At 45.5% G+C, this 26,033-nt stretch overlaps 1 protein-coding gene across 1 annotated transcript in view; it reads left to right on the plus strand.

Moving 5' to 3' along the window:
• ndor1 (NADPH dependent diflavin oxidoreductase 1) overlaps window positions 1-22,207 on the plus strand; it is a 102,552-nt gene extending 80,345 nt beyond the window's left edge. Inside the window, exons 14-15 of the mRNA XM_056290890.1 lie at window positions 4,512-4,606; window positions 21,242-22,207. Of these exons, the coding sequence (XP_056146865.1) occupies window positions 4,512-4,606; window positions 21,242-21,386 (240 nt within the window). The 3' untranslated portion in view covers window positions 21,387-22,207. The remainder of the gene's footprint in view (window positions 1-4,511; window positions 4,607-21,241) is intronic.
• The last annotated feature ends 3,826 nt before the right edge of the window (window positions 22,208-26,033 follow it).

Genomic DNA, 26,033 nt, shown 5'->3' on the forward strand with positions numbered 1-26,033 from the left:
TCCAGTTTGGCATAGATGGCCTCCTTCACCCCTCTTTCAAACCATCTATCTTCCCTGTCCAAAATGTGTACGTTGCTGTCCTCGAAGGAGTGTGTGTTCTCCTTTAGGTGTAGATAGACTGCTGAGTCTTGTCCTGAGGAGTTTGGCCTTCTGTGTTGGGCCATCCGTTTGTGTAGTGGTTGTTTGGTTTCTCCTATGTATAGGTCAGTGCAATCCTCATTGCATTGTACAGCATACACCAGATTGCTTTTTTGGGTGTGTGGTACACAGTCTTTGGGATGAACCAGTCTTTGTCGGAGTGTGTTGCTGGGTTTGAAGTATACTGGGATGCGGTGTTTGTTGAAAATTCTCCTGAGTTTCTCGGAGACCCCAGAAACATATGGGATGACTGTGCTATTCCTTCTGTTCCTTTTCTCCTCGTCGCTCACCTGGTTGGTCTTTTTGGAATGTGTTGCAGCTCTCACAAAGGTCCAACTGGGGTAGCCGCAGGTTTTTAAAGCTCCCCTCAGGTGTTTGTGTTCTTTCCGTTGGGCCTGAGTGCTGCTGGGCACAGTGTTTCAACAAACACCGCATCCCGATATACTTCAAAGGGTGCACTGTAGAGGAAGATGTCCTGGGCAGATATCTGGCAGGCAGAATCGCAGCAGATCAAGTTCATGGTACAAGCTGTGTATGATGTTCTACCTAGCCCAGCAAATCTCCATCTCTGGGTTAAGATTGATTCTCCATCATGTCCTCTGTGCCCTGGAAAAGATTCACTCAAGCACATCCTCAGCAGCTGCCCATCAGCCCTGGGGGAGGGCTGTTACCGCTGGCGACATGACCAGGTGCTGAAGGCCATTGCAGAGGCCATCTCCAAAGCTGTGGCCAACAACAAGCAAGCCTGCGGACAGAGGAACATTTCCTTTGTCAGGGCTGGTGAGCAGCCTCAGTCACAGTCCAGATCAGCAGCCAGACTCCTCACCTCTGCATCAGACTGGGAGCTGCAAGTCAACTTGGGGGGGGGGGGGCAGGTCAGGTTCCCAGACCACATTGTGACAACTTTTTTGAGGCCAGACATAGTGCTATCATCGGCCTCTTCAAAACAGGTGCTCCTTATAGAGCTGATGATTCCCTGGGAGGACCGGATGGAGGAGGCAAGTAGTCCAAGTACCAGGAGCTGGTGGATCAGGGCTGGAGTAGAGGCTGGAAGGCGCGTTGTGAGCCCATCGAAGTGGGGTGTAGAGGCTTTGCTGGCTGCTTACTGTGCAGGCTCTACTCTCTACTTGGCATCACTGGGGCTGCTAAAAGGAAAGCCATCAAGTCTTCCATGGAGGCTGCAGAGAGGGCCTGGAAATGGATTTGGATCAGAAGGAGTGATCTGTGGGCCAGTGCTGCTGGGACACAAGCCAGGGCCTGATCAACCCTGGATGGGTCGCCTGAGCAAGGGTGTATGATGTTGAAAGACCCGAAACACCTGAGGACCTCAAGAAACATCGCTGATGATGTGGCCCAGCACATCTTAGGATGTAAACTATATGTACAAAAGTATTGGGACACACCTCTTAATCACTGAATTCGGGTGTTTCATTCAGACCCATTGTCACAGGTGTATAAAATCAAGCAGCTAGCCATGCAGTCTGCATTTACAAACATTTGTGAAAGAATGAGTCGTTCTGAACAACTAAGTGAATTCAAGCGTGATGCTGTCATAGGTTGCCACCTTTGCAATAAGTCAGTATATGAAATTTCTTCCCTGCTAGATATTCCATGGTCAACTGTAGGTAGTATTATTTAAAAGTAGAAGCGTTTAGGAACAACAACTCAGCCACAGAGTGGCAGACCACATAAAGTAACACAGCGGGGTCAACGAGTGCTGAGGCACATAGTGTGTAAAAGTCGCCAATGCTGTGTTGACTCAATAACTGCAGAGTTCCAAACTTCCTCTGGCATTAACATCAGCTCAAAAACTGTGCACCGGGAGCTTCATGGAATGGGTTTCCATGGCCGAGCAGCTGCATGCAAGCCTTACATCACCAAGCACAAAGCCAAGCGTTGGATGGAGTGGTGTAAAGCACGCTGCCGCTAGACTCTGGAGCAGTGGAAACGTGTTCTGTGGAGTGACAAATCACGCTTCTCTGTCTGGCAGTCTAATGGACGAGTCTGGGTTTGGCTGATGCCAGGAGAACATTACCTGTTTGACTGCATTGCGCCAACTGTAAAATTTGGTGGAGGAGGGATAATGGCATGGGGTTGTTTTTCGGGGGTTGGGCTAGGCCCCTTAGTTCCAGTGAAGCAAAATCTTAGTGCTTCAGCATACCAAGACATTTTGGACAATTCTATGCTTCCAGCTTTGTGGGAACAGTTTGGGGGGGGCTTTTCTGTTCCAGCATGACTGTGCCCGAGTACACAAAGCAAGGTCCATTAAGACATGGTTGGGTGAGTTTGGTGTGGAAGAACTTGCCTGCCCACACAGAGCCCTGACGTCAACCCCATCGAATACCTTTGGGATGACCTAGAACAGAGATTGCGAGCCAGGTCTTCTCGTCCAACATCAGTGCCTGACCTCACAAATGCTCTTCTGGACGAATGGGCAAAAATTCCCACAGACACACTCCAAAATCGTGTGGAAAGCCTTCCCAGAAGAGTGGAAGCTGTTATAGCTGCAAAGGGGGGACCAACTCCATATTAATGACTATGGATTTAAAATGAGACGTCATAAAAGCTCCTGTAGGTGTAATGGCCAGGTGTCCCAATACTTGTGTTCATATAGTGTATCTTCGAGTCATATCAGGGGCACTTCATAACAGATCAAATGTCTGATGATGATGACATGTATAGGCAAAGCTGTATATTATATGCTCAAGTTAACATGTTGGCAAAAAAATTCTGCATGTGTTTTCTGATAGAGTGTATTGCACACTTTTCTATCCTGCCCCCTTGTGGGCCAAGTTTAAAAAGGCAGCATACATGGGCTTCAGGTTGCCTATAATGACTGTATGTGGATATTACTTAGAAAACCTAGGTGGTGCAAGAGACTTGTTTTGTAATGCTGGAGTCAACACTTTCCAGCTTCTTTTAAGAAATCTGACGTACAAATTCATTTGTCGACGGAATGAGTCTCAGAACGCCATTATCATGCTGCCGTCAAATCGTAGTCTTAGAACCGTACAATGCCAGTCATCCCTGTGGAAACATTGGCATAACTATCTTTCATGAAAAGTGGAATTATTCTCTTTTTATTTTTAACATATATATTGTACCACTTGGTTTTGGGGGACTGGATGTATCTTTTTGCAAAATTTAGCCAGGTTTGGATGTTTGTTTGTTTGTTTATTTTATTTTTTTGTGAAAAGGCTTCCGTCTTGCCAGCCTACCCCATAGCCCAGACATGTGAAGAATACAGGAGGTTGGTGTCACGTCCGGCAAGTCCTGGAATAACCAGGACTTACTGGAAGTTCCTGCAGCTCCTTTAATGTTGCCATAGGCCTCCAGGCAGCCTCCCTGACCAGGTTTCTGCTTGTCTTCTCATCAGTTTTGGAGGGACGTCCTGTTCGTGGTAATGTCACTGTTGTGCCATATTTTCTCCACTTGTTGATGATGGTCTTCACTGTGTTCCATGGTAGATCTGATGCCTTGGAAACTACTTTGTACCCCTCTCTTGGTCGATACCGTTCAACAATGAGATGCCATTCATGCTTTGTAAGCTGTGTGTGGACCACAGCTTTTACAGCAAGAAGCTGTCAGGAAAATCCTACAGGAACAGCTGAACTTTATTTAGGGTCCATCAGTCATTTTATTTGATGGCAGGTGTATACTAACTACTACTTAACATGAGCTTGAATGTGATCGGTTAATTCTGGACACAGCCACACCACCAATTATAAAAGGGTGTGCACACTTATGCAACCAGGTTATTGTAAGTTTTGTATTTTTCTTTTTATTTCTCTAAAATTTTTCTGATTATTTTTCACTTTATTGTTACAGGTTGCAATTTCACATTAAGGGTGGAAAAGGTTCTGATATGATTTATATTGGTTTCATTTTTTACATCACAAAAACCTGCCGTTTTAACAGGGGTATTTTTAGGACTTTTTATATCGACTGTATGTGACGATTACAGTTAAGTATGAGAGTGTCATGTGGTACAGTCATGAATATCACATGGAAGGCCATGTGCAGGTAGTCAGTGTTGAATATTAGTACAGATCAACATGAAGTGTATTGATGTGTGTGTGTGTGTGTGTGTGTGTGTGTGTGTGGTGGCTGTCAGCAAGTAGCTATGTGTTAGGGATAATTTAATGTCAAATCAAGACATTTGAGAATAGTGTGCAAGATGTTTTGAAATTATGTCGGTTTTTTTTTTGGGAGGCAGTTAAATTTTCTAGGTGAGATGTGGTCTATGAAAAGATTATCCATTGTGTGTTGTTCAGTTTGTGTCTGGTTAAGTGCTACATAACAAAAATGTTTGCACTTAAGTGCTGGTAGCTCTGTAAAAGTGGCTCTTTGTTTTCTTCTTCTTTGTTTGTCAGGTGGACAAGATATACGTGCAGCGCCGTGTGAAGGAGCAGGCTAAGCTGCTGTGGGACCTGATAGCTAATCACAGTGCTGTCTTTTTCATTGCTGGGTAAGTTCAACCTGTCTGAGGAGACACTATACATTAAAAGCCCGTCTAAAGAGGTGGGGGTCTTTAAAGCTGTCATAGAAGAGTCTGTGGATACAGCATTTTTAAAGTGGCAGGGTTGGGCATTTCAGAGGCGAGGGCCAGAGAAGGAGAAGGCTCTGTCACCCATGACGCACAGAGCAGGTCATACGCAGAGGAGGGGAGTGAGCGGCCAGGGTGGTTTGGCTGAAGGAGTTCAGAAAGGTAGGAGGGTGCAGAGCAATGGCAAACTTTGTGAGTGTAGCAGCAAGTCCTGCTGCTACACTCAAGCCTCTGCTGGAAAGGGAGCCAGTGGAGGTCCTGCAGCACTGGAGGGATATGGTGGCAAAAAGGGTTGGATATGAGGAGGCGGGTGGAAGAGTACTGGAAATGCTGAAATCTGTTAAGAAGAATGTCAGGGAGTCCAAATAAGAGGACATTACAGTGGTCCAGGCGTGAGGTAATAAGAGCACAGGTAAGTCGCTCACCATCAGTGGAGTTGAGGAAAGGGTGAATTCAGGCAATGTTCTTCAGGTGGAAAAAAGAGTAGGCAGGTTATATTAATGTGGGCTTCAAATGAGAGGGTAGTGTCAAATAGGACTCCCAGATTTTTTTTTGCGTGGGAGGAGCGGCTGACCTTAGCATCCTCAGTGGTCAGGCAAATGTTGGTAGCTTTTTTGGAAAGGGATTTGGGGCCAGTCAGCACAACCTCTGTCTTGTCACAGTTGAGCTTGAGAAAGCTGCAGTGCGTTTAGGATTTTATTTGGTGAAGGGAGGTGTTGAGCGAGTCCAGCGCAGATGAGATGTCAGGCTTAGTCCAGATGTAAATTTGGGTATCATCAGCATAGAGTTGGTAGGAGAAGCCGCAGCTTCAGATGATATAACCAAAGGGGATGAGATAAACAGATAATAGTAGGGGGCCAAGGAGGAAGGAGTACAGTGGAGGGTGCAGACTGAGAACCATTCACGCTGACTAAGTGTGAGTGGTCAGTGAGATAGGACCGGAACCAGGAGAGAGCAGGACTTGTGAGACCAGCCCAAGCTGTTCGAGGAGGATGTTGTGGTTGATTGTGTCGAATGCTGTACTTGGGTGCAGGAGTATCCGGATATTAAGGTGACCGGAATGAGCTGCCATAAGGAGATCGTTGGACACTCTAACCAGGGCACTTTCAGTACTGTGCTGCTTGCGGAAGTCAGATTGGAAAGGGTCAAAGAGCTTGTTTGTGGCAGTGTGTAGCTGCAGCTGGGAAAATACAGCATGTTGCAGTACTTTGGAGAGGATGGGGAGGTTTGTAATGGGTCAATAGTTAGCAAGAGTATCTGGATTGAGTCCTGGATTTTTAAGTACTGGTGTGATGAAGCCAGTCTTCAGGACTGGGGGACAAGGCCTGATTGAAGGGAGGAGCTGGTAACGGTGGTTATGAGGGGGAGGAGTTGGGCGAGGCAAGTTTTGACCAGAGTGGTGGACATGGGCTTGAGGTGACAGGTGGTGGAGCTCATGCCAGAGATCAGTTTGGTGACCGCAGCCTCATCAAGCAGATGTAGGGAGTGAGACAGAGAGCACACAGGAGGTGTGGGCAATGGGAGGGGCTGGACTGGGGCAGGGCCAGAGAGGGACAGGGCCTGTGCCCCCTGAAGGAAGCCATCTATGTGAAACTGGAAAAACCATCCTTCAACAGAGGAGGAGGTCTGCGACACCACCTATATCTCCCACGTACAATGCCGTCCTTTCATCTCTACCCAGGAGACTCAAGAAGCCTAGCCTCCAAGAACAACAGTCGGTCACTAACGGCTCCATCGACTCTCATGACCACTGAATAATTAAGTCAAAACTAACACCCCCAACGACTGTCGCTGCTAAACAAATGCAAATCAATAGCTCCGATGGCGACGGGCGCAGCTGGACATCGGAGCACAGGAGAGCCACGCATATCAATAGCTCCGATAACGACGGGCGCGGCCAAACGTCGGTACACAAAAGAGCCACTCATATTTATGGCTCTGTTAGCGACGGGCGTTAGTAAACATCGGAACACAAAGAGCCATGGACATCAATAGCTCTGATAACGACTCCAAAGAGGATAAATTCTGAGTCTCATCAGCAGCCAGTCAGACTAGCTTGGTCTAGTCAGAAAGGCACGAACTGAGGAAGCCTCTTGGATGAGAGGCGAAACGTCTTCACGGATATATACCAAGTCCAGTTGCACTTGATTCAACTCCTTTGGATAACCATGACCTGGATGAATGAGAACATTCACAGACAGGCCTGGGTGTTGATTTTATTGACCTTGACCAGTAACATGAAAATGTGTTTTATGTTAAACCCAGTATGTGAGGTAGGTAACAGTGTTTCATGAGCTATGCCACTAGTTTATTTGAGCAAGGATCATTTGGTTACTAAATTACAAATCAGATGTAATCAGTTTTGTTTATAAATCAATTTTATTACTCGTTACTCTTAATGACATTACTCACTGCAGTTTGTTCAGTGAAATGGCACACACCTAGTTTAAAAATCAACTCCATTAATTTCTATATTCAGTGATTGTTTGATTCATTTGGAACTGTTTTATTTTCTTCTGTCGATGTTTTGCTTCAGGAAAAAATAAGGAAAATTTTACACATTTAGATTGTCACCATCGATGAGGCTGCATGGAGCCTTGTCCCTGCCATGTGTTTTATGCTAAGACTTGAACAATTATACACTGATATACCTCGAGCTGCTTCTCATCACAACAGGACATGATGAAGAACAGTTAGGTACAGCGGTGGGACAGAAATGATAAACTACAACAGATAAACTATTAAACTATAACAGATAAACTATTAAACTATAACAGAGGAACTATTAAAATATTAAATGGACTAACTATTAAACATAAACTATGAAACTATAACAGATAATCTATTGAAGTATAACAGATAAATTATTAAAAGGTTAAACAGACAAACTATTAAATTATAACAGATAAACTATTAAACAGATAAACTATGAAACTATAACAGATAATCTATTAAAGTATACCAGATAAATTATTAAAATATTAAGCAGATAAACTATGAAACATAAACTATTAAACTATAACAGATAAACTGTTAAAATATTAAACAGATAAACTATTAAACAGATAATCTATTAAACCATAACAGATAAACTATTAAAATATTAAACAGATAAACTATTAAACTATTAAACAGATAAACTATTAAACTATAACAGATAAACTATTCAACTATTAAACAGATAAACTGTTAAACAGATAAACTATTAAACTATTAAAATATTAAACAGATAAATTATAATAAACTATTAAACTACTAAACAGATAAACTATTCAACTATAACAGATAAACTATTAAACAGATAAACTATTAAACCATTAAATAGATAAACGATTAAACTATAAAAGATAAACTATTAAACTATTAAACTATAAAAAATAAACTATTAAACTATAACATAGACTATTAAACAGATAAACTATTAAACTGTTAAAACAGATAAACTATTAAACTGGACTTCCGGTAATGGTGGCTGAGGAGTAGGTGCGCTTCACTCTCTCTCTTGCTAAAAACATGAGCCAATCGAAGCCTGAAGGTAAACCAGTAAATAAGAAGTCAGAGAGGAACAAAAAAAGACCCTGCCATCATGTCTAAAGTTGAAGCTGTCATCGACCAGACTACTAGCATGGCTAATGGCGCTGTGAGCATGGCTGCCATTGTCAGCCTGCTTGAAACCCACAAGGAAGCTCTCTCTGCAGAATTCAAGATGGCCATCTTCCCACTGGAAAGCAAAATCGACATGATACAGCTAACGGTAACCGGTCAGGGGCAGCGGATCGCCTCTCTGGAGACAAGCGCTGTATCTACTGACTATCGCCTGAAGGCACTGGAAACTAAGTGCAACGAACTGATGACCAGTAATGCGAAATTAAAAGCTAAAACCGCAGATCTTGAATCCCGGAGAAGATGCAGCAACATCCGCATCGTTGGGCTCCCAGAATCGGTCGAGGGTCCACAACCAACCGCTTTTTTCTCCGAATTCCTGCACCAGCTCCTGGGGACTGACATCTTGCCCAACCCCCCCGAACTTGACAGGGCCCACAGGTTGCTGACAGCGAAACCAGGACCGGGCGAAAGACCGAGGCCTGTCATTATTCAGTTCCACAACTTCTAAACGAAAGAGAAAGTGCTCTGCGAGGCCCGGAGAAGACGAGCAGAGCCAGGGTCAGAGCTACGCTATCGGAACAAGCCGATTACCTTCTATGAAGACTACAGCCCTGATGTGCAGGAACAGCAGGCTCCCTACCGTGAAGTGATGGAGCAACTCTACCAGCGTGGTCTCAAGCCCAGCCTCCAGTACCCAGCCAGGTTGATGATTACGACGGAGAACGGAGACAGGGTGCGGCTTTAGTCTGTGGATGCTGTTATGTCTGCACACATCGACAGTGCTGCATTTGATTTGGTGCTGTTCTATTGTGCTGGGATCGATTGGTGATGCCTGCGGGCTCTGGGTTGTTTGATCGGGTCTGCCTGTGATGCTGTGTCAGTCTAAATAAAGCATGCAACGTAGCGGTTGTGTCGAGCGACAGCGCTGTGTCCTGACGTGATTTCTAAATACAATATTGGCGACGAGAATGGCTGATATCTCTCTCCCACCACCTGCCCCCTTCCTGGCATTACCTGGCGAGCCTCCGGTACCATGGATTCGCTGGCTACATAGTTTTGAAAATTACATCATCGCCTCAGGGCTCAACGACGTGAGCCAGGCTAGGAAGACGGCTCTGTTGCTACACTGCTTGGGAGCAGAGGGTCATCGTGTGCTCGGGACTCTGGGGAACATCACAAACTTTGACGAAGCTGTGGGACTTATGAGCACCCATTTCGCTGCTCCACATAGTGCCCTCCTTCGGCGATTTATATTCCGTCAGCGACACCAACTGCCTGGTGAGTCTGTGCGGCAGTAGTAGCTAATTTGCGAGGGGTAGCTAGCTCATGCAAGTTTGGCGCGCTTCAGGACGAGATGGTTCGCGACCAGCTAATCGAACACACCAACAACGCAAAGGTGCGTGAGACTCTCCTGCTGGAAAACGACGATCTGCTGCTGTTCAGAGCAATTACCATCGCACTACAGGTTGAGGGAGCAGCTGAGTGTGCTGCTATGCTAAATACACAGCAAGTGGCCACCTCCAGTCAAGCTGCCAACGACTCCTCCCTCTACTCACGGCTGCCCCTCGGGACACAACCCAGCCAGAGCGAGGCGGGCGCCAACTCCACTGGGGACGTCTTGCAACTGCAACGACAACGTTCTCGGCCCCGCCCTCAACAGTCCTGTGGTAACTGTGGGTCTCGGTCTCATGCTTCAAGGGCTCAGAACTGCCCTGCCCGTGGCCAGACATGCCGTAGCTGCGGTAAGCAAAATCACTTTGCCAACGTCTGTCGATCTTCCCCGGCTGGGTCAGAGGGCCACACCCCCCAGTCTTCAACCGCCGTCATTCACAAGGTGAGCTCTGGGCCAGTGTCATTCAAATCATGCACAGTCAACATTAATGATGTGTGCATCCCCCTGCTGTTGGACACCGGTGCAGGTGTGTCTCTCCTGAATGTTGATACCTACAGTCAATTTTTCGGTTCACTGCCACTGTCCACACCCTCAGCTGTCCTCTGTGGGTATGGTGACTCCAAAATCGATCTGGTTGGCTCTCTCTAAGTGACTGTCCGCTATGGAACCAAGCTGGTGCCCAATGCAGTTTTTCATGTGGCACGCCGTGGGGCCAACCTGATGGGCCTGGACCTGTTCTCCGCTCTGTGGTTCTCCCTCTTAGACAGAAGGGGGGTAGCAATCCTGACTGTTGCCACACCTTGGCAGCAGAAGTGGCCCATCGCTGTTTATGGGGCTGGGCTGCCTCTCCGCCTTCGCCCATCAACCTCTCCTCAACCCTGCTGTGAAATCTGTCATCCAACCACTGCACCGAATCCCGTTGGCTCTCCGTGATGGGGTCTCCGCCGAGCTGCAACAACTGCTGGAAGCTGGCATCATTGAACCGGTGGACGCGTCACCTTGGGTCTCAAACCTCGTGGTGGCTAAGAAGAAGTCGGGGGGCCTGCGTGTCTGCGTCGATCTACGTGCAGTAAATAAGGTAGTGGTCCCTGATAAGTATCCACTGCCCACCTCAGAAGAACTCACTGCTCAGTTCTATGGCTCTGAGGTGTTCTCCAAGCTCGACCTCAGACAGGGGTACTTACAGGTGCCCCTCCACTCCAGCAGCCGAAACCTCACAGCCTTTGTGACACATGCAGGAGTGTTTCGCTAGACCAGGATGCCTTTCGGTCTCAGCTCCGCCCCTAGCTGCTTCCAGAAAATCATGGTCTCCGTGCTGGCTGGCATACTGGGCGTGGCCATTTATCTGGACGATATAGTGGTACACGGGCCCACCAGTGAAATCCACGACAAGAGCCTCAACATGGTCTTCACAGCCCTGTCCAAGCACAAGCTAACTCTCAATGCTGAGAAATGTGTCCTCTCTGTGCCAGCCATCGAGTTCGTGGGGTTCCGGCTGTCAGCGAGCGGTGTAACTCCACTACAATCCAACGTGGACGCCATTCAGGCCATCCCTGAGCCCAGCTCGGCCGCCCAGGTCGCCTCCTTCCTGGGTATGACAAGTTACTACCTGAGGTTTCTTCCCCAGTACTCTGCGACCACAGCCCCCCTGCGCCAGCTGCTGCGTAAGGACGAGCCATGGGTGTGGTCAAAGGCATGCAGTGACGCTGTGCGTGATCTCAAGACTCAACTTGACTTCACCACCAGTGTTGGCTCACTTCGACATCTCCAGCTCCACCTTTGTGACCTGTGACGCATCAGCCACAGCGATAGGGGCTGTGCTGTCTCAAACCCAGAACGGTGTGGAGAAGCCCATCGCCTTCGCCTCCCGTGCCCTCAACCTGACCGAGCAGCGGTACTCCGTGGGTGAGCGTGAGGCGTTAGCCTGTATCTGGGCTTGTGAAAGGTGGCACCTCTACCTCTATGGCCGCTCCTTCACCCTCAGGACAGATCACCAGGCCCTGACAGCGCTGCTGTCCACATCTGGGGCAGGCCACAAACCCCTGAGGCTGCACCGCTGGTCTGACCGCCTCCGCCAGTACAACTTTAGCCTGCAGTTCACCCCAGGCAGAGACAATGTTGTCGCCGACCTGCTCTCTCGCTCTGTCTCCACCCCAGCTCCACAGACGGACACTGACTGTGTGGAAAAGGACATTGTCCAAATGCTACACACACCCATTCAGGCCACTGTCTCTCTGCAGAAGCTGAGGGCAGCCTCCGAACAGGACCCTGTCCTCTCCCAGCTCCGCACCTACATCCAGAACGGCTGGCCTCACAAGGTCCCAGAGGAGCTGGCTGCGTTCGCCCGAGTCAGACAGGAGCTCTCCTGCTGGAACGACACCTGCGTGGCACGTGGGTTTTGCACAGTGGCCCCAGCTGCTCTCCGTGCACGTGTTTTGAATATGGCGCATGAAGGCCACCTGGGCATTGTGAAACTGAAACAGCGCTGCCGAGACCTGGTGTGGTGGCCGGGGATAGACAGAGATATTGAGGCTCTGGTGAAGGACTGTTCTGCCTGCCTTGTGAGTGGCAAGTCTGGCCACCAGGCTCCCCCACCCCTGCAACCTCTCGCCTGGCCCTCTCAGCCCTGGGAACACCTGCAGTTGGACATTTGTGGTGAGATCCATTGAGTTCCCCACCACCAACGCTTCATGATGGTTGCCTACGATCTACACTCAAAATGGCCTGAACTCACCACTTCCGGCACTGTGACCTCACAGATCATCATCGACTTCCTGGACTCTCTTTTCTCTCGCTGGGGCCTCCCAAAGACCATCACCACTGACAATGGCCCTCAGCTGGTCTCTGCTGAGTTCGCTGCTTATCTCGAAAGCAAGGGCATCCGTCATATACGCACTGCGTACTACCACCCCCAGGCCAATGGCGGCGTTGAACGTTTTCACCAGTCACTGAAGAACGGCCTCATAGCACACATGGCCCAAGGGTGCTTTTTCACGCAGGCCATCCGTCACACTCTGCTGCACTATCGGGCCACACAGCACTCGACCACAGGCGTCTCCCCAGCCTCTCTCATGCTAGGCCGGGAACTGTGCATGCCCCTTGACAGGCTCCGCCCCTCCACACCCCAGGCACCTCCCTCTGGGGTCAGAGCCTCAGTCACTCGTCAGCAGACGCGGATGAAGCAACGGTTTGACCAGTCAAAACGAACCAGGGTGCCAGACATCAATGTGTCAGACTGGGTCAGGGTCCGCAGGCCCCACAGGGACATTAAAATGGCTTCATACTGGTCCTCTCCTCTCCAAGTCACCCGTCAGCTGGGCCCAGCCACTTACCTCCTCAGCGATGGCACTCGGTGGCACTCCAGTCGTCTACGGAAGGTGTGAGCTCCGCCACACACAGCTGGTGACACAACCTTAGCCATTCCCCCAGCATGGCGGGACGCCCCGGGGCTTCATGCAGCTCCTACACGGGCCCCAGACATTCCTGGGCCTCAGCTTCCCCTGCCTTCTCCCTCCCCACCTCGGCCTGCCCAGCCTCAGGCTGCCCCGCGACCTGTTCGCACACGTTTACGCCCTGGCCACCTAGAGGACTTTGTGTCAACCTTTCATGTTTGAAATCCTGCCGGGGGGGGGGGGGGGGGAATGTTATGTCTGCACACATCGACAGTGCTGCATTTGATTTGGTGCTGTTCTATCGTGCTGGGATCGATTGGTGATGCCTGCGGGCTCTGGGTTGTTTGATCGGGTCTGCCCGTGATGCTGTGTCAGTCTAAATAAAGCATGCAACGTAGCGGTTGTGTCGAGCGACAGCGCTGTGTCCTGACGGGATTTCTAAATACAATAGATGCAGCTAAGAAATATCTTTTGAGCAGTCACTCGTAAATCAGCTCCATAAACCAGACACTCCACGTCGCTCCGATACGGTATGTAGCTAATGGTAACGCGGTAGCTAAACGGCTAATTGGCTGACTCGCTAGCTTTGACATGCTAACATAGCTAACGTTGGCTGGCTCGGGCAAGTCTTGGGCTAATGCTAGCGTTAGCATTGGCGTTGGCTGGCGTGCTACTAGCTAGCTAACGTTGGCTAGCCAACAGAACGCAGCCAGACGCTGACGTCACCACAGACTACAGATCAGTTCTTACCCACGCTACTGCGCATACACTTTTGATGGAGACTTCGTTGTTGTGTTTGGGAACAGCGTTTTTTTTTTCTCTCAAATCCAAATGTTTCATTTTTATTTTTTTTTTGTTTACATCATATTTGGGACTTGAGCTCACTTATATGCGGGTTTGGCCGCTTCCAGTTCAAATCAGAATCGCGACCACACTGGACTCTGAACAATGCGCAGCTGACACCGCTGGACTTATTATGTCAGTAACGTTACTTTCTCCTGCCTCTTGTTTATTTTACCAACGTTACAGGTTACTTAACGTTAACATGTTATTACTGACTGCGCTTAAAGCTTCCATGCTGGTTCATATGTTGCTTTTATTTTTCTTTCATTTCTGATCACTGTTGGGCTACGTTACTTGTAAGTACACAAATGGGTGCTTCCGTGCCTGATGTTAATGCTACACCCAGCACAGTTGACTGGCCATATTTAGTTTAATATTTGAGAAAGGTATGTTTGAGAAGGGATGTCAGAACTGACCACTACAGTCTTTTTTCCACTTTCCCTCTCTTCATACACAATGTTCTATGTTTTACATTTCTCTATACAAAGGTTTAAGATGGGAATTGTTTTATATTTCATTGGGGAGGGATATTAACCTGGGAAGGATATGTTTATCCAGGAAGGATTGTATCCAGGGAGATACGTAAGCTCGCAGTTTCCTGCGGGATTGGGGTCCCCCTGGGGTGAGTATGTGTGTGAGTGTGTGATGCGTGTTGGTCCCCCTTTTGCCCCCCCTTTTTTGCCCCCCCCCCCCCAGCTCAATTTCAGGTACAGGCACGACTTAGGGAACCATGTCAGTGAGTGGTAGAAACATCCGCTTCATCTCCTGGAATGTTAAAGGGATGAATACTGCCATCAAAGCTAACAAAGTGACCAGTCACTTGCAGCGTCTTAAAGGTGACCTTTGTTTTTTACAGGAGACACATATCCGCACCTCAGACATTTCTTAAAATCAAAAGATCATGGATGGGACACCTGTTCCACTCAGATTTCTCTGAGAGAGCTAGAGGTGCCGCAATTATTATAAACAAGAATGTGGCTTTTGAACCAGTCACCACCATAGCTGACACCAATGGTCGTTATGTTATAGTGACAGGTAGATTACAGAATACTCCCATGGTCCTGGCCTCACTGTATGCTCCAACCTGGGATGACGACAAATTCATGTCTAATTTTTTCTCCTCCTTACCTAATATCAATGATCACTATATTATTATTGGTGGGGACTTCAATCAGGTTCAGGATACAGTACTAGACAGGTCATCCTCCAGACTCTCAACAACGTCAAAGTCCGCCAACATTTTAAAATATCATGCTGAGCAACTGGGCTTAATAGACCCTTGGAGAACTAGATTCCCCTCCAACAAGGTTTACTCATTCTTCTCACATGTCCACCACATTTATTCACGGATAGATTTCTTTTTACTTGATAATAATCTAACTCACAATGTTCGCTCCTGTGACTGTCACAGCATAGTTATCTCTGACCACGCCCCCACATCTGTAGAAGTTAACTTCCCTCATGGCAGACCCAGACCGGTCGCCTCCTCTTTACATGTGTATGGACACGCTTCTGCAAGTCACTTATACGTCTTCATTGACACGTATCTCACAGATGCCGCTAGGGGCGCCCTGTAGCCTACTAGGTCTGTCATGACCATGGTCATGACGCAATAGAATGTCAAAAATATTGAACAAAGATGGCGGAGCGAATGTTCCTGACTGCTGTCTTTGCCAACTTCTCCCAGAAAGTACAGCTGTTTAACCTCTTCAGTGACGTCTCTCACCGCTTTAGAGTGACATACACGCTCCCAATGTCCCTTTTTATGACAGTTGTTGCGCTTACTGTTCATTGCAGGACACTTCCGCTCATCGGTGTGCTGCGTCTTGCCGCACCTCCCGCATTCATCTACTATGTTGGTTGCAGGACTGCTGCCACCATGACGCTGTCCGCCCTTTTTCTTGCGCCCCCAGTGGCCAGAAGACGGGATTGCGGCCCCAGTGGCAACTAATACATGTCCATATACATGTATTTTGGTCTCGCAAAAACGTGTCCTCTGACACGTACGTATTGTGATGTAGTGTAGGGCAGACCACCTTCCAAACCATAGACATTTAATACATATTTATTAGCTGAGCCGGATTTTAAAAGCTTTCTTGCTACACAAATTCAGGTCTTCTTTGACATAAATGACACATCAGATGTTAGTAGTGGCACACTTTGGGAGTCCTTTAAGGCGTGCCTCCGCGGACATATAATTTCATTTGTCTCCCATTTCAAGAAGCAAGAATATTCAAAATTGATAGAAATTTCAGATGCAATACGAGAACTGGATAGACAATACTCACAGAACCCCTCTCCAGCTCTATATACAAAACGGCTTCAACTTCAATCGCAGTACGATTTACTATCAACCGGTCAAGTTGAGAGACTCCTCCTACGTACCAGACAGCGCTTTTTTGAACAGAGAGATAAGCCAGGAAAACTTCTTGCATACCAAGCACGTGCGGAAAGTACATCCCGGCTGATACCTAAAATACAGTCACACACTGGCGAGGTCACAACAGACCCTATAAAAATTAGTAATGTCTTCTCTGAATACTACTCTAAATTATACTCATCCGAGTCATCACTGTTTGACTGGGACAACTTGAATCCTCTAGATCTATTGACTCTTCCCCAGGTGGATGACTCTAGCGAGCTGGGCGCTCCCATAACAATTCTAGAAGTTAAGGATGCAATAAAGTCACTACAAAGCAGTAAGGCACCTGGGCCTGATGGCTACACCACTGAGTTCTATAAAACCATTTCAAAAGTACTCGCCCCAATCTTAGTAAGGGTCTACAATGATGCCTTCTGAGTAGGCTGTTTGCCCTCTACTTTATCAGAGGCTTCAATTACACTGCTGCTCAAAAAGTCTAAGGACCCACTCCTCTGTGGCAGTTACAGGCCGATCTCGCTTCTTAATGTGGACTTAAAAATACTGGCCAAGGTTCTGTCATGTCGTCTCCAAAAAGACGGGCCGGCTCTGATTCACCCCGATCAGACGGCTTTCATCCACGGAAGACAATCCTTTTTTAACACTAGAAGGTTGTTTAATATACTCTTTTCCTCCGTCACCGACTCACCTGAAATAGTGCTCTCCTTAGACGCGGAAAAGGCGTTTGACAAGGGTGGAGTGGGGGTACTTGTTTTACATACTTGAAAAATTTGGTCTAGGTGCCAATTTTGTCTCTTGGATAAAAGTCCTGTACTCCTCCCCTGTAGCGTCGGTCTATATTAATGGCACTAGATCAAGCCAGTTCTCACTCTACCGCGGCACCCGCCAAGGTTGTCCATTATCCCCATTATTGTTTGCCTTGGCTGTGGAACCATTAGCCATTTGGCTCCGTGGAGAGGACAGATTTAAGGGCGTTACATGGTTTGGGGTGTCTCATAAACTGTCCTTATACGCTGATGATTTGCTGCTCTACGTTTCCGACCCACTGTCTTCCATTCCCGTAATCCTGAACATTCTGGAACAATTCAAAAAGCTTTCTGGATGCAAACTTAACCTCCAGAAAAGTGAATATCTACCTATTAACCCTCCCGCGGAGAGACTCCCCCAGGCTCCATTTCCCTTTAGACAAGTCACCGAGGGATTCAAATACTTAGGAGTCTTCTTCACCAAATCTTTTACTGAGCTATTCGCAAAAAATGTCCAACCCCTGTTAGATCGTCTTAGGTCTGACCTGTCTAGGTGGTCCTCCCTCCCTCTATCACTTTCAGGACGCACAAATCTGATTAAAATGACAGTTGCTCCTCGTTTTCTTTATGTGTTCCTCCACATCCCGATTTTCATCAAGAAATCTTTTTTTTCTACACTCAATCAGATAATTAACTCATTTCTGTGGGGCAGTAAAAGGGCACGTATCAAAAGCTCAGCCCTTCAACTCCCCAAGTGTGAAGGTGGTCTGGCCTTGCCAAATATCCGCTACTATTACTGGGCGTGTAATATCGGTAAGATTCTCTTCTGGAAAACCACGGCGGCACAGGATAACCTGCCTCTCTGGGCACAGATGGAGCTGGCCTCTGCACGTCTCTCACTCTGGTCGGTGGTCTGCTCGCAGTTACCCCCCTCAGCTAGAAAAATATCACAGAACCCAGTAGTCACAAACACTTTAAGGATCTGGAACCAGTTTAGGAAGCAGTTTGGCCTGCACTCTCCAACGGGTCTAGCCCCAGTATATAGAAACCACCTCTTCTTACCATCTTGCTCTGATCCAGTGTTCCAAATTTGGTCAGAAAAAGGACTATAAACCATCTACAATCTGTACGCTAATGGTGTTTTCTCCTCCTTTGCAGAGCTGTCAACAAAATTTAACCTTCCACACACCCACCTGTTCCGCTTCTTCCAAATCAGGCACTTTGTTAAAAACCAGTTCCCACAGTTCCCTGGTCGCCCACCAGAAACACAGTTAGACTCGTTTCTGTGTCCAGATGCTAGTCGTAAGGGTCTCATCTCAATCCTATACAATAACATACTCAGACTAAAACCAACTCACCTAGACTCCCTGAGAGCCGCTTGGGACCAGGACCTCGGGACCACTATGACAGATGAGCAATGGCGGCAGGCACTAGACCTTGTACACACTTCTTCTATATGTGCAAGACACAGTTTATTGCAGTGTAAGGTTTTACATAGAGTCCACTATACCAATGCTAGACTAGCTAGGATTTATCCAGACAGAACAGACTCATGTAACAGATGTAAACAGTCTGCAGCTGATTACATACATATGTCCTTTTCATGTCCGCGGCTTGCTGAGTTCTGGATAAATTTTTTTGATACATTAAGTACCGTCTCGGAGACAGTGATAGACCCTGTCCCTCTCACTGCCCTCCTTGGAGTTGCCAAATCCCAACCTATGTTTCCTAAGGCCACAAACCAAGTTATTGCATTTACTACTCTACTTGCCCGAAGGCTCATACTTCTTAAATGGACCCACTCTTCCCCTCCCACTCACAATAGCTGGATTCAGCAGATACTACGCTGCATCAAGCTTGAGAAAATTAGATACTCATTAAAGGGTTCTCTACAGACATTCCGTAAAACCTGGCAACCCCTCTTAAAACACATTGACACCTTATCAATGAAGAAACTGACTGATCAGAGCTGACCCCAACCCCCCCCCCTCTTTTTATTATTCATTATTCACTCTTTTCATGTTATCCTTATTTTATTCCTTTTAGTTTACCATCTCTCTTCGTTTACCATGTTTTCTCCTCTCAACTCTCTTTAGTTGGCCCCCTTTTTTTTCTCTCCTCCTTCCCCTCTCCCTTGAAATGAATGTGTGTGTATGAATGTGACCCCAGGGGAACGGGCGGGATAGTGGGTAGGGGGGAGGACTGGAGTGGAGGGTGGGGAAGGGGGTTCATGGGATGGGTGGTGAGGTGGTGGGGTTTGAGAATTGGGTGGGCTTGCTTTGAGGGATGGGTTTGTGTATCACTAGCAGGACAATTATAACACTGTTGTCTTTATTGTTCCACTGCTAACACAATCATTCTTAATTCTACTGTATAACTGTATAAATGCACTTGCCTTCCTGTGTGAAAAGCAAGAAAATTATTTTGAAAAAAAAAACTATTAAACTATAACAGATAAACTATTAAACAGATAAACTATGAAACTATAACAAGATAAACTATTAAACAGATAAATCATTAAACTATAACAGATAAACCATTAAACAGATAAACTATTAAACTATTAAACAGATAAATCATTAAACTATAACAGATAAACCATTAAACAGATAAACTATTAAACTATAACAGATAAACTGTTAAAATATTAAACAGATAAACTGTTAAACTATGATATAAACTATGAAACCATAACAGATTATCTATTAAACTATAACAGATAAACTATTAAAATATTAAACAGATAAACTATTAAACTATAACAGATAAACTACTAAACAGATAAACTATTAAACAGATAAACTATGAACTATAACAGATAAACCATTAAACAGATAAACTATTAAACTATTAAACAGATAAATCATTAAACTATAACAGATAAACCATTAAACAGATAAACTATTAAACTATAACAGATAAACTGTTAAAATATTAAACAGATAAACTGTTAAACTATGATATAAACTATGAAACCATAACAGATTATCTATTAAACTATAACAGATAAACTATTAAAATATTAAACAGATAAACTATTAAACTATAACAGATAAACTACTAAACAGATAAACTATTAAACAGATAAACTATGAACTATAACAGATAAACTATTAAACTACTAAACCGATAAACTATTAAACAGATAAACTGTTCAACTATAACAGATAAACTATTAAACAAATAAACTATTAAAGCATTAAATAGATAAACGATTAAACTATAACAGATAAACTATTAAACTATAACAAATAAACTATTAAAATATCAAACAGATAAACTATTAAAGAATAACAGATAAACTATTAAACAGATAAACTATTAAACCATTAAACAAATAAACGATTAAACTATAACAGATAGACTATTAAACTATTAAACAGATAAACTATTAAACTGTTAAAACATATAAACTATTAAACTATAACAGATAAACTATTAAACAGATAAACTATTAAACTGTTAAAACATATAAACTATTAAACTATAACAGATAAACTATTAAACAGATAAACTATTAAACTATAACAGATAAACTATTAAACAGATAAACTATTAAACCATAACAGATAAACTATTAAACTATAACAGATAGGGTCCGCGGTGGTGTAGCGGTCTAAGCATCGGCTCTGTGTCGATGCAGTTGCCCACTGGGGACTGGGGTTCGCGCCCCGGTCTCGTCAGATCCGACTATGGCCGGACTCGACGAAGCAGCAATCATTGGCAACGCTGTCTTCGGGAGGGGGGCGGAGTCGGCTTGTGTTCGTCATGTGAATGCGTCTCTGTGTGTGTCGGAAAAACAGCGGTTCGGCTTGGATTCGCCTTGTCACGAAAGTGGGGAGGCGGTCTCCTTCGAGACTGCCGGCCGGAGAGATGCAGTTGGCGAACGCATGCAGTACGAGGGTGGGTGTTTGAATTAAAATAGGGATCGATTGGCCACTAAATTGGGAGAAAAAAGGAAAAATTAGAAATAAATTTATAAAAAAAAACAAACTATAACAGATAAACTATTAAACCATAACAGATAAACTACTAAACAGATAAACTGTTAAACTATTAAAATATTAAACAGATAAATTATAATAGATAAACTATTACACTACTAAACAGATAAAATATTAAACAGATAAACTATTAAGGTTCCTGTCTGTTAATGTTTAAAAATGGCGGCCTGACGAAGACTTGTTGTTCTGCCAGAAACTCCAAACAGATGCCAGCCAGTGTGTGTGACGCTCTGAAGGAGGTGTTTCAGCAGGAAGGGCATCTTTCCGTGGAGGAAGCTGACCAGATGCTGGTAACCATGGAAACGATGGGCCGATTCCAGAGCGAGACCTGGTCCTGACCTCACGGAATAATTTTTAAAATCCACTGTTTTTTCCACATGTGCAATGAAAGTTGGTATAATGTCATGTATAATAATGTATAATAAGCTTCTTTGAGCATATTGTTGTTATGAAACATAAAGAACTGAATCACCATGTTTATGTGACTTGCTCTTCAAGACACCGGAAAAGCACACGAGAATTATTGATTATTTGTAAAGAAATGCCAGGTCTAATTTTATATATTTTTTATTATTATTATTATTTTTTGTATACTTTATTAATCCCCGTGGGGAAATTTCTCTGCATGTAACCATCCTAGCTGTGTGGCTAGGAGCAGTGGGCGGCCACCGTGCAGCGCCTGGGGACCAACTCCAGTTCTCCTTCCCATTGCCTTGTTCAGGGGCACAGACAGGAGTATTAACCCTAACATGCATGTCTTTTGTTTTGTTTTAACTAATAATGAATAAACAATGCAATACACAAACGGAAAAGGGCACAACTCAAATTGGATGGTTGAAGTAAAGTTGCCAGGTGCTAAAAGTAATACCTGTAGACCACGAAAACTTGAAAATGTCAGTTCTTCAGAAGCTTCTCAATACTTGGCAAACATGTAAATTACAAGTCATAAATTAAATAATCTTTACTGGTAATTATTATGTAATGATGTGTGTTGGGCAAGTTACTTTCACATGGGTGTGTATGGGGTGCATTGTTGTTGCCTGCTGTGCTGAACTGTGTCTCCATCTTTTGCCTTTTGTCTGGAAGTATGGGTAGATACGTACAGTGGGGAGAACAAGTATTTGATACACTGCCGATTTTGCAGGTTTTCCCACTTACAAAGCATGTAGAGGTCTGTAATTTTTATCACAGGTACACTTCAACTGAGAGAGATGGAATCTAAAACAAAAATCCAGAAAATCACATTGTATGATTTTTAAATAATTAATTTGCATTTTATTGCATGAAATAAGTATTTGATCACCTACCAACCAGTAAGAATTCCGGCTCTCACAGACCTGTTAGTTTTTCTTTAAGAAGCCCTCCTGTTCTCCACTCATTACCTGTATTAACCGCACCTGTTTTAACTCGTTACCTGTATAAAAGGCACCTGTCCACACACTCAAGCAATCAGACTCCAACCTCTCCACAATGGCCAAGACCAGAGAGCTGTCTAAGGACATCAGGGACAAAATTGTAGACCTGCACCAGGCTGGGATGGGCTACAGGACAAGAGGCAAGCAGCTTGGTGAGAAGGCAACAACTGTTGGCGCAATTATTAGAAAAGGGAAGAAGTTCAAGATGACGGTCAGTCTCCCTCGGTCTGGGGCTCCATGCAAGATCTCACCTCGTGGGGCATCAGTGATCATGAGAAAGGTGAGGGATCAGCCCAGAACTACACGGCAGGACCTGGTCAATGACCTGAAGACAGCTGGGACCACAGTCTCAAAGAAAACCATTAGTAACCCATGACGCCGTCATGGATTAAGATCCTGCAGCGCATGCAAGGTCAAGCCAGACTGGCTCAAGCCAGCGCATGTCCAGGCCCGTCTGAAGTTTGCCCATGACCATCTGGATGATCCAGAGGAGGAATGGGAGAAGGTCATGTGGTCTGATGAGACCAAAATAGAGCTTTTTGGTATAAACTCCACTCGCCGTGTTTGGAGGAAGAAGAAGGATGAGTACAACCCCAAGAATACCATCCCGACCATGAAGCATGGAGGTGGAGACATCATTCTTTGGGGAGGCTTTTCTGCAAAGGGGACAGGACGACTGCACCGTATTGAGGGGAGGATGGATGGGGCCATGTATCGCGAGATCTTGAGACAACACCTTCCTTCCCTCAGTAAGAGCATTGAAGATGGGTCGTGGCTGGGTCTTCCAGCATGACAACGACCCGAAACACACAGCCAGGGCAACTAAGGAGTGGCTCCTTAGAAGAAGCATCTCAAGGTCCTGGAGTGGCCTAGCCAGTCTCCAGACCTGAACCCAATAGCAAATCTTTGTAGGGAGATGAAAGTCCGTGTTGCCCAGCGTCAGCCCCGAAATCTGAAGGATCTGGAGAAGATCTGTATGGAGGAGTGGGCCAAAATCCCTGCTGCAGTGTGTGCAGACCGGGTCAAGAACTACAGGGAACGTCTGATCTCTGTAATTGCAAACAAAGTTTTCTTTACCAAATATTAAGTTCTGTTTTTCTGATGTATCAAATACTTATTTCATGCAATAAAAAGCAAATTAATTACTTAGAAATCATACAACGTGATTTTCTGGGTTTTTGTTTTAGATTCCGTCTCTCACAGTCGAAGTGTACCTATGATAAAAATGACAGACCTCTACATGCTTTGTAAGTGGGAAAACCTGCAAAATCGGCAGTGTATCACATACTGGTTCTCCCCACTGTACAAGCTGCATACTGGTCTGCTGTGGTGGTTTCCTGTGGTATGCTGCCTGGAGAATAACATTTTTCAAGCCCCTTGAGGGTTTTCGGGCAATCTCCTCCACATTATGTTGCCAATGATATTGTATCTTTTTAAAATTGTCATATGTGTACAATGCAATGTATTACATATGACTAGTTTCATTTGAAAGTTTGGAAACGGATGATCCGCTGTGGTGACCCCTAACGGGAGCAGCCGAAAGTAGTAGTAGTAGTTTCATTTGAAAGTAATCAGTTACCTTAAAATATTACTGTGTAGAGTGATGTGTTACTGATAACTATTTTTATTACTTAGAAAAAGCACAGAAGGTGTTAGAAATTAGAAGAGAAAACAGAAGAGGGTCTTGCGATATTGGCCTATACAAAATAAAATTGACTTGAATTGTTTCATAGCAGGTAATCAAAGCGTAGAAGCTCAAGTTGTTGCAGTTCATTACAAATCCAGTGGGGGGCGATGTATTACCTAATGAAGCCGTCGACCTGAAACCGCTTTTATCAACTGCTTATATTAACAACTCGGATCTTTTTCAGTAAACGAATGGCCTTGGACACGGGGATGGGCAGGCAGGTCTGATCAGTTATTTTCTTGTCCTTTTCTTTGATAAACTGAAAGCAATGGGAGCAATGGCGGTTTTAGTAAGTTTTACCTGGGGTGGCAAAAAGGTGGCATGAGGTTCCAGCTTGGAGGAGGCAGAGGTTATCTCACTCAGACAAATTTGAATTTCAGAGACTCATTTCCTGCATTCTGGGGATTTTTTCTTTTATTTAACAGCATGTGAATAACGAGACAACATACAATCAACTTTTGTGTTGAACACATAACCTAGTCCTATTTATTTCTAAAAGAGGTTTGAGCAACTATCAAGAGGTAACATTTTGTCACACATGCAATAAATACTTACAATTACAGTCCTTATCCGATGCGAGGGTCTAAGGACAGGATGTTGTGTTGCTGTAAAGCCACCTGAGGCGAATTTGTGATTTTGGGCTGTACAAATAAAACTGACTTGACTTGACTTGAGTCTTTTTATAGATAGATAGCTTTTGTTGTCCCCTAGGGGAAACTGCAGTCTGATGCAACATCACAGGAAAATACAAACTATACGTCACAGTAAAAATATAAATCACGGACGTCCGGGTGGCGTAGCGGTCTATTCCGTTGCCTACCAACACGGGGATCGCCGGTTCGAATCCCCGTGTTACCTCCGGCTTGGTCGGGCGTCCCTACAGACACAATTGGCCGTGTTTGCGGGCGGGAGCCGGATTTGGGTATGTGTCCTGGTCATCACTAGCGCCACCTCTGGTCAGTCGTGGCACCTGTTGGGGGAGGGGCGGCGGCGCTGACTGAGGGTAATAGCGTGATCCTCCCACACGCTACATCCCTCTGGCGAAACTCTTCACTGTCAGGTGATAAGAAGCAGCTGGCGACTTCACATGTATCAGAGGAGGAGACATGGTAGTCTGCAGCCCTCCCCAGACCGGCAGAGGGGGTGGAGCAGCGACCGGGACGGCTCGGAAGAGTTGGGTAATTGGCCGGATACAATTGGGGAGATCCCCCCCCCCAAAAAAATTGCAAGCACAGAATGATTATCTTGAAGCAGACAACAATGGTGACCTTGAGAAGACGAGAGAGATTTCCATCTGATATGGCTTGTCTTTGACCTAATTTTGGAGATTACCTTGAGCTGGAGAAAGCAAGACTGAACAACATGTTTGATTTGATTATCAAAACCGAGGTTAGCATTGAATATTACCCATAGATTCCTAGCAGCCTGCTTAAGACTACCTGACGGACCGCCAAGATTAGTAACACAAGAGCTGATGGAATTTCCGGGACCGAATAGAATGACCTCAGACTTGTCACCATTAAATTCGAGAACATTTTCTCACATCCAGAATTTGATGTCAGAGAGGCAAGTTGTGAGATTTGCTAGGCCGCTAGGATCTGTGGGTTTTAGTGGCATGTGTTAGCATAAAAAAGGTAAAGCACATCATGATTTTGAATGACCTGGCCAAGGGGTAGCACGCAGTCTATGGAAAAGAGAAGGGGGCCAAGAGCCTTGAGGGACACCAAAACTCAACTGAGCCACCGACCCCCTCGGAACTGTTTATATTGTTCTCAATAGAAACAGTTCTGTTGGTGAGATAAGAGCGTAATAAGCGAAGATCCGAGCCCTTTATGCCAACCCAAGTCTCTAAGCGATGCAAGAGGATGTTGTGAGCGATTGTG

The sequence above is a fragment of the Lampris incognitus genome, chromosome 12 (assembly GCF_029633865.1).
Source record: "Lampris incognitus isolate fLamInc1 chromosome 12, fLamInc1.hap2, whole genome shotgun sequence".
Classification (NCBI taxonomy): Eukaryota; Metazoa; Chordata; class Actinopteri; order Lampriformes; family Lampridae; genus Lampris; species Lampris incognitus.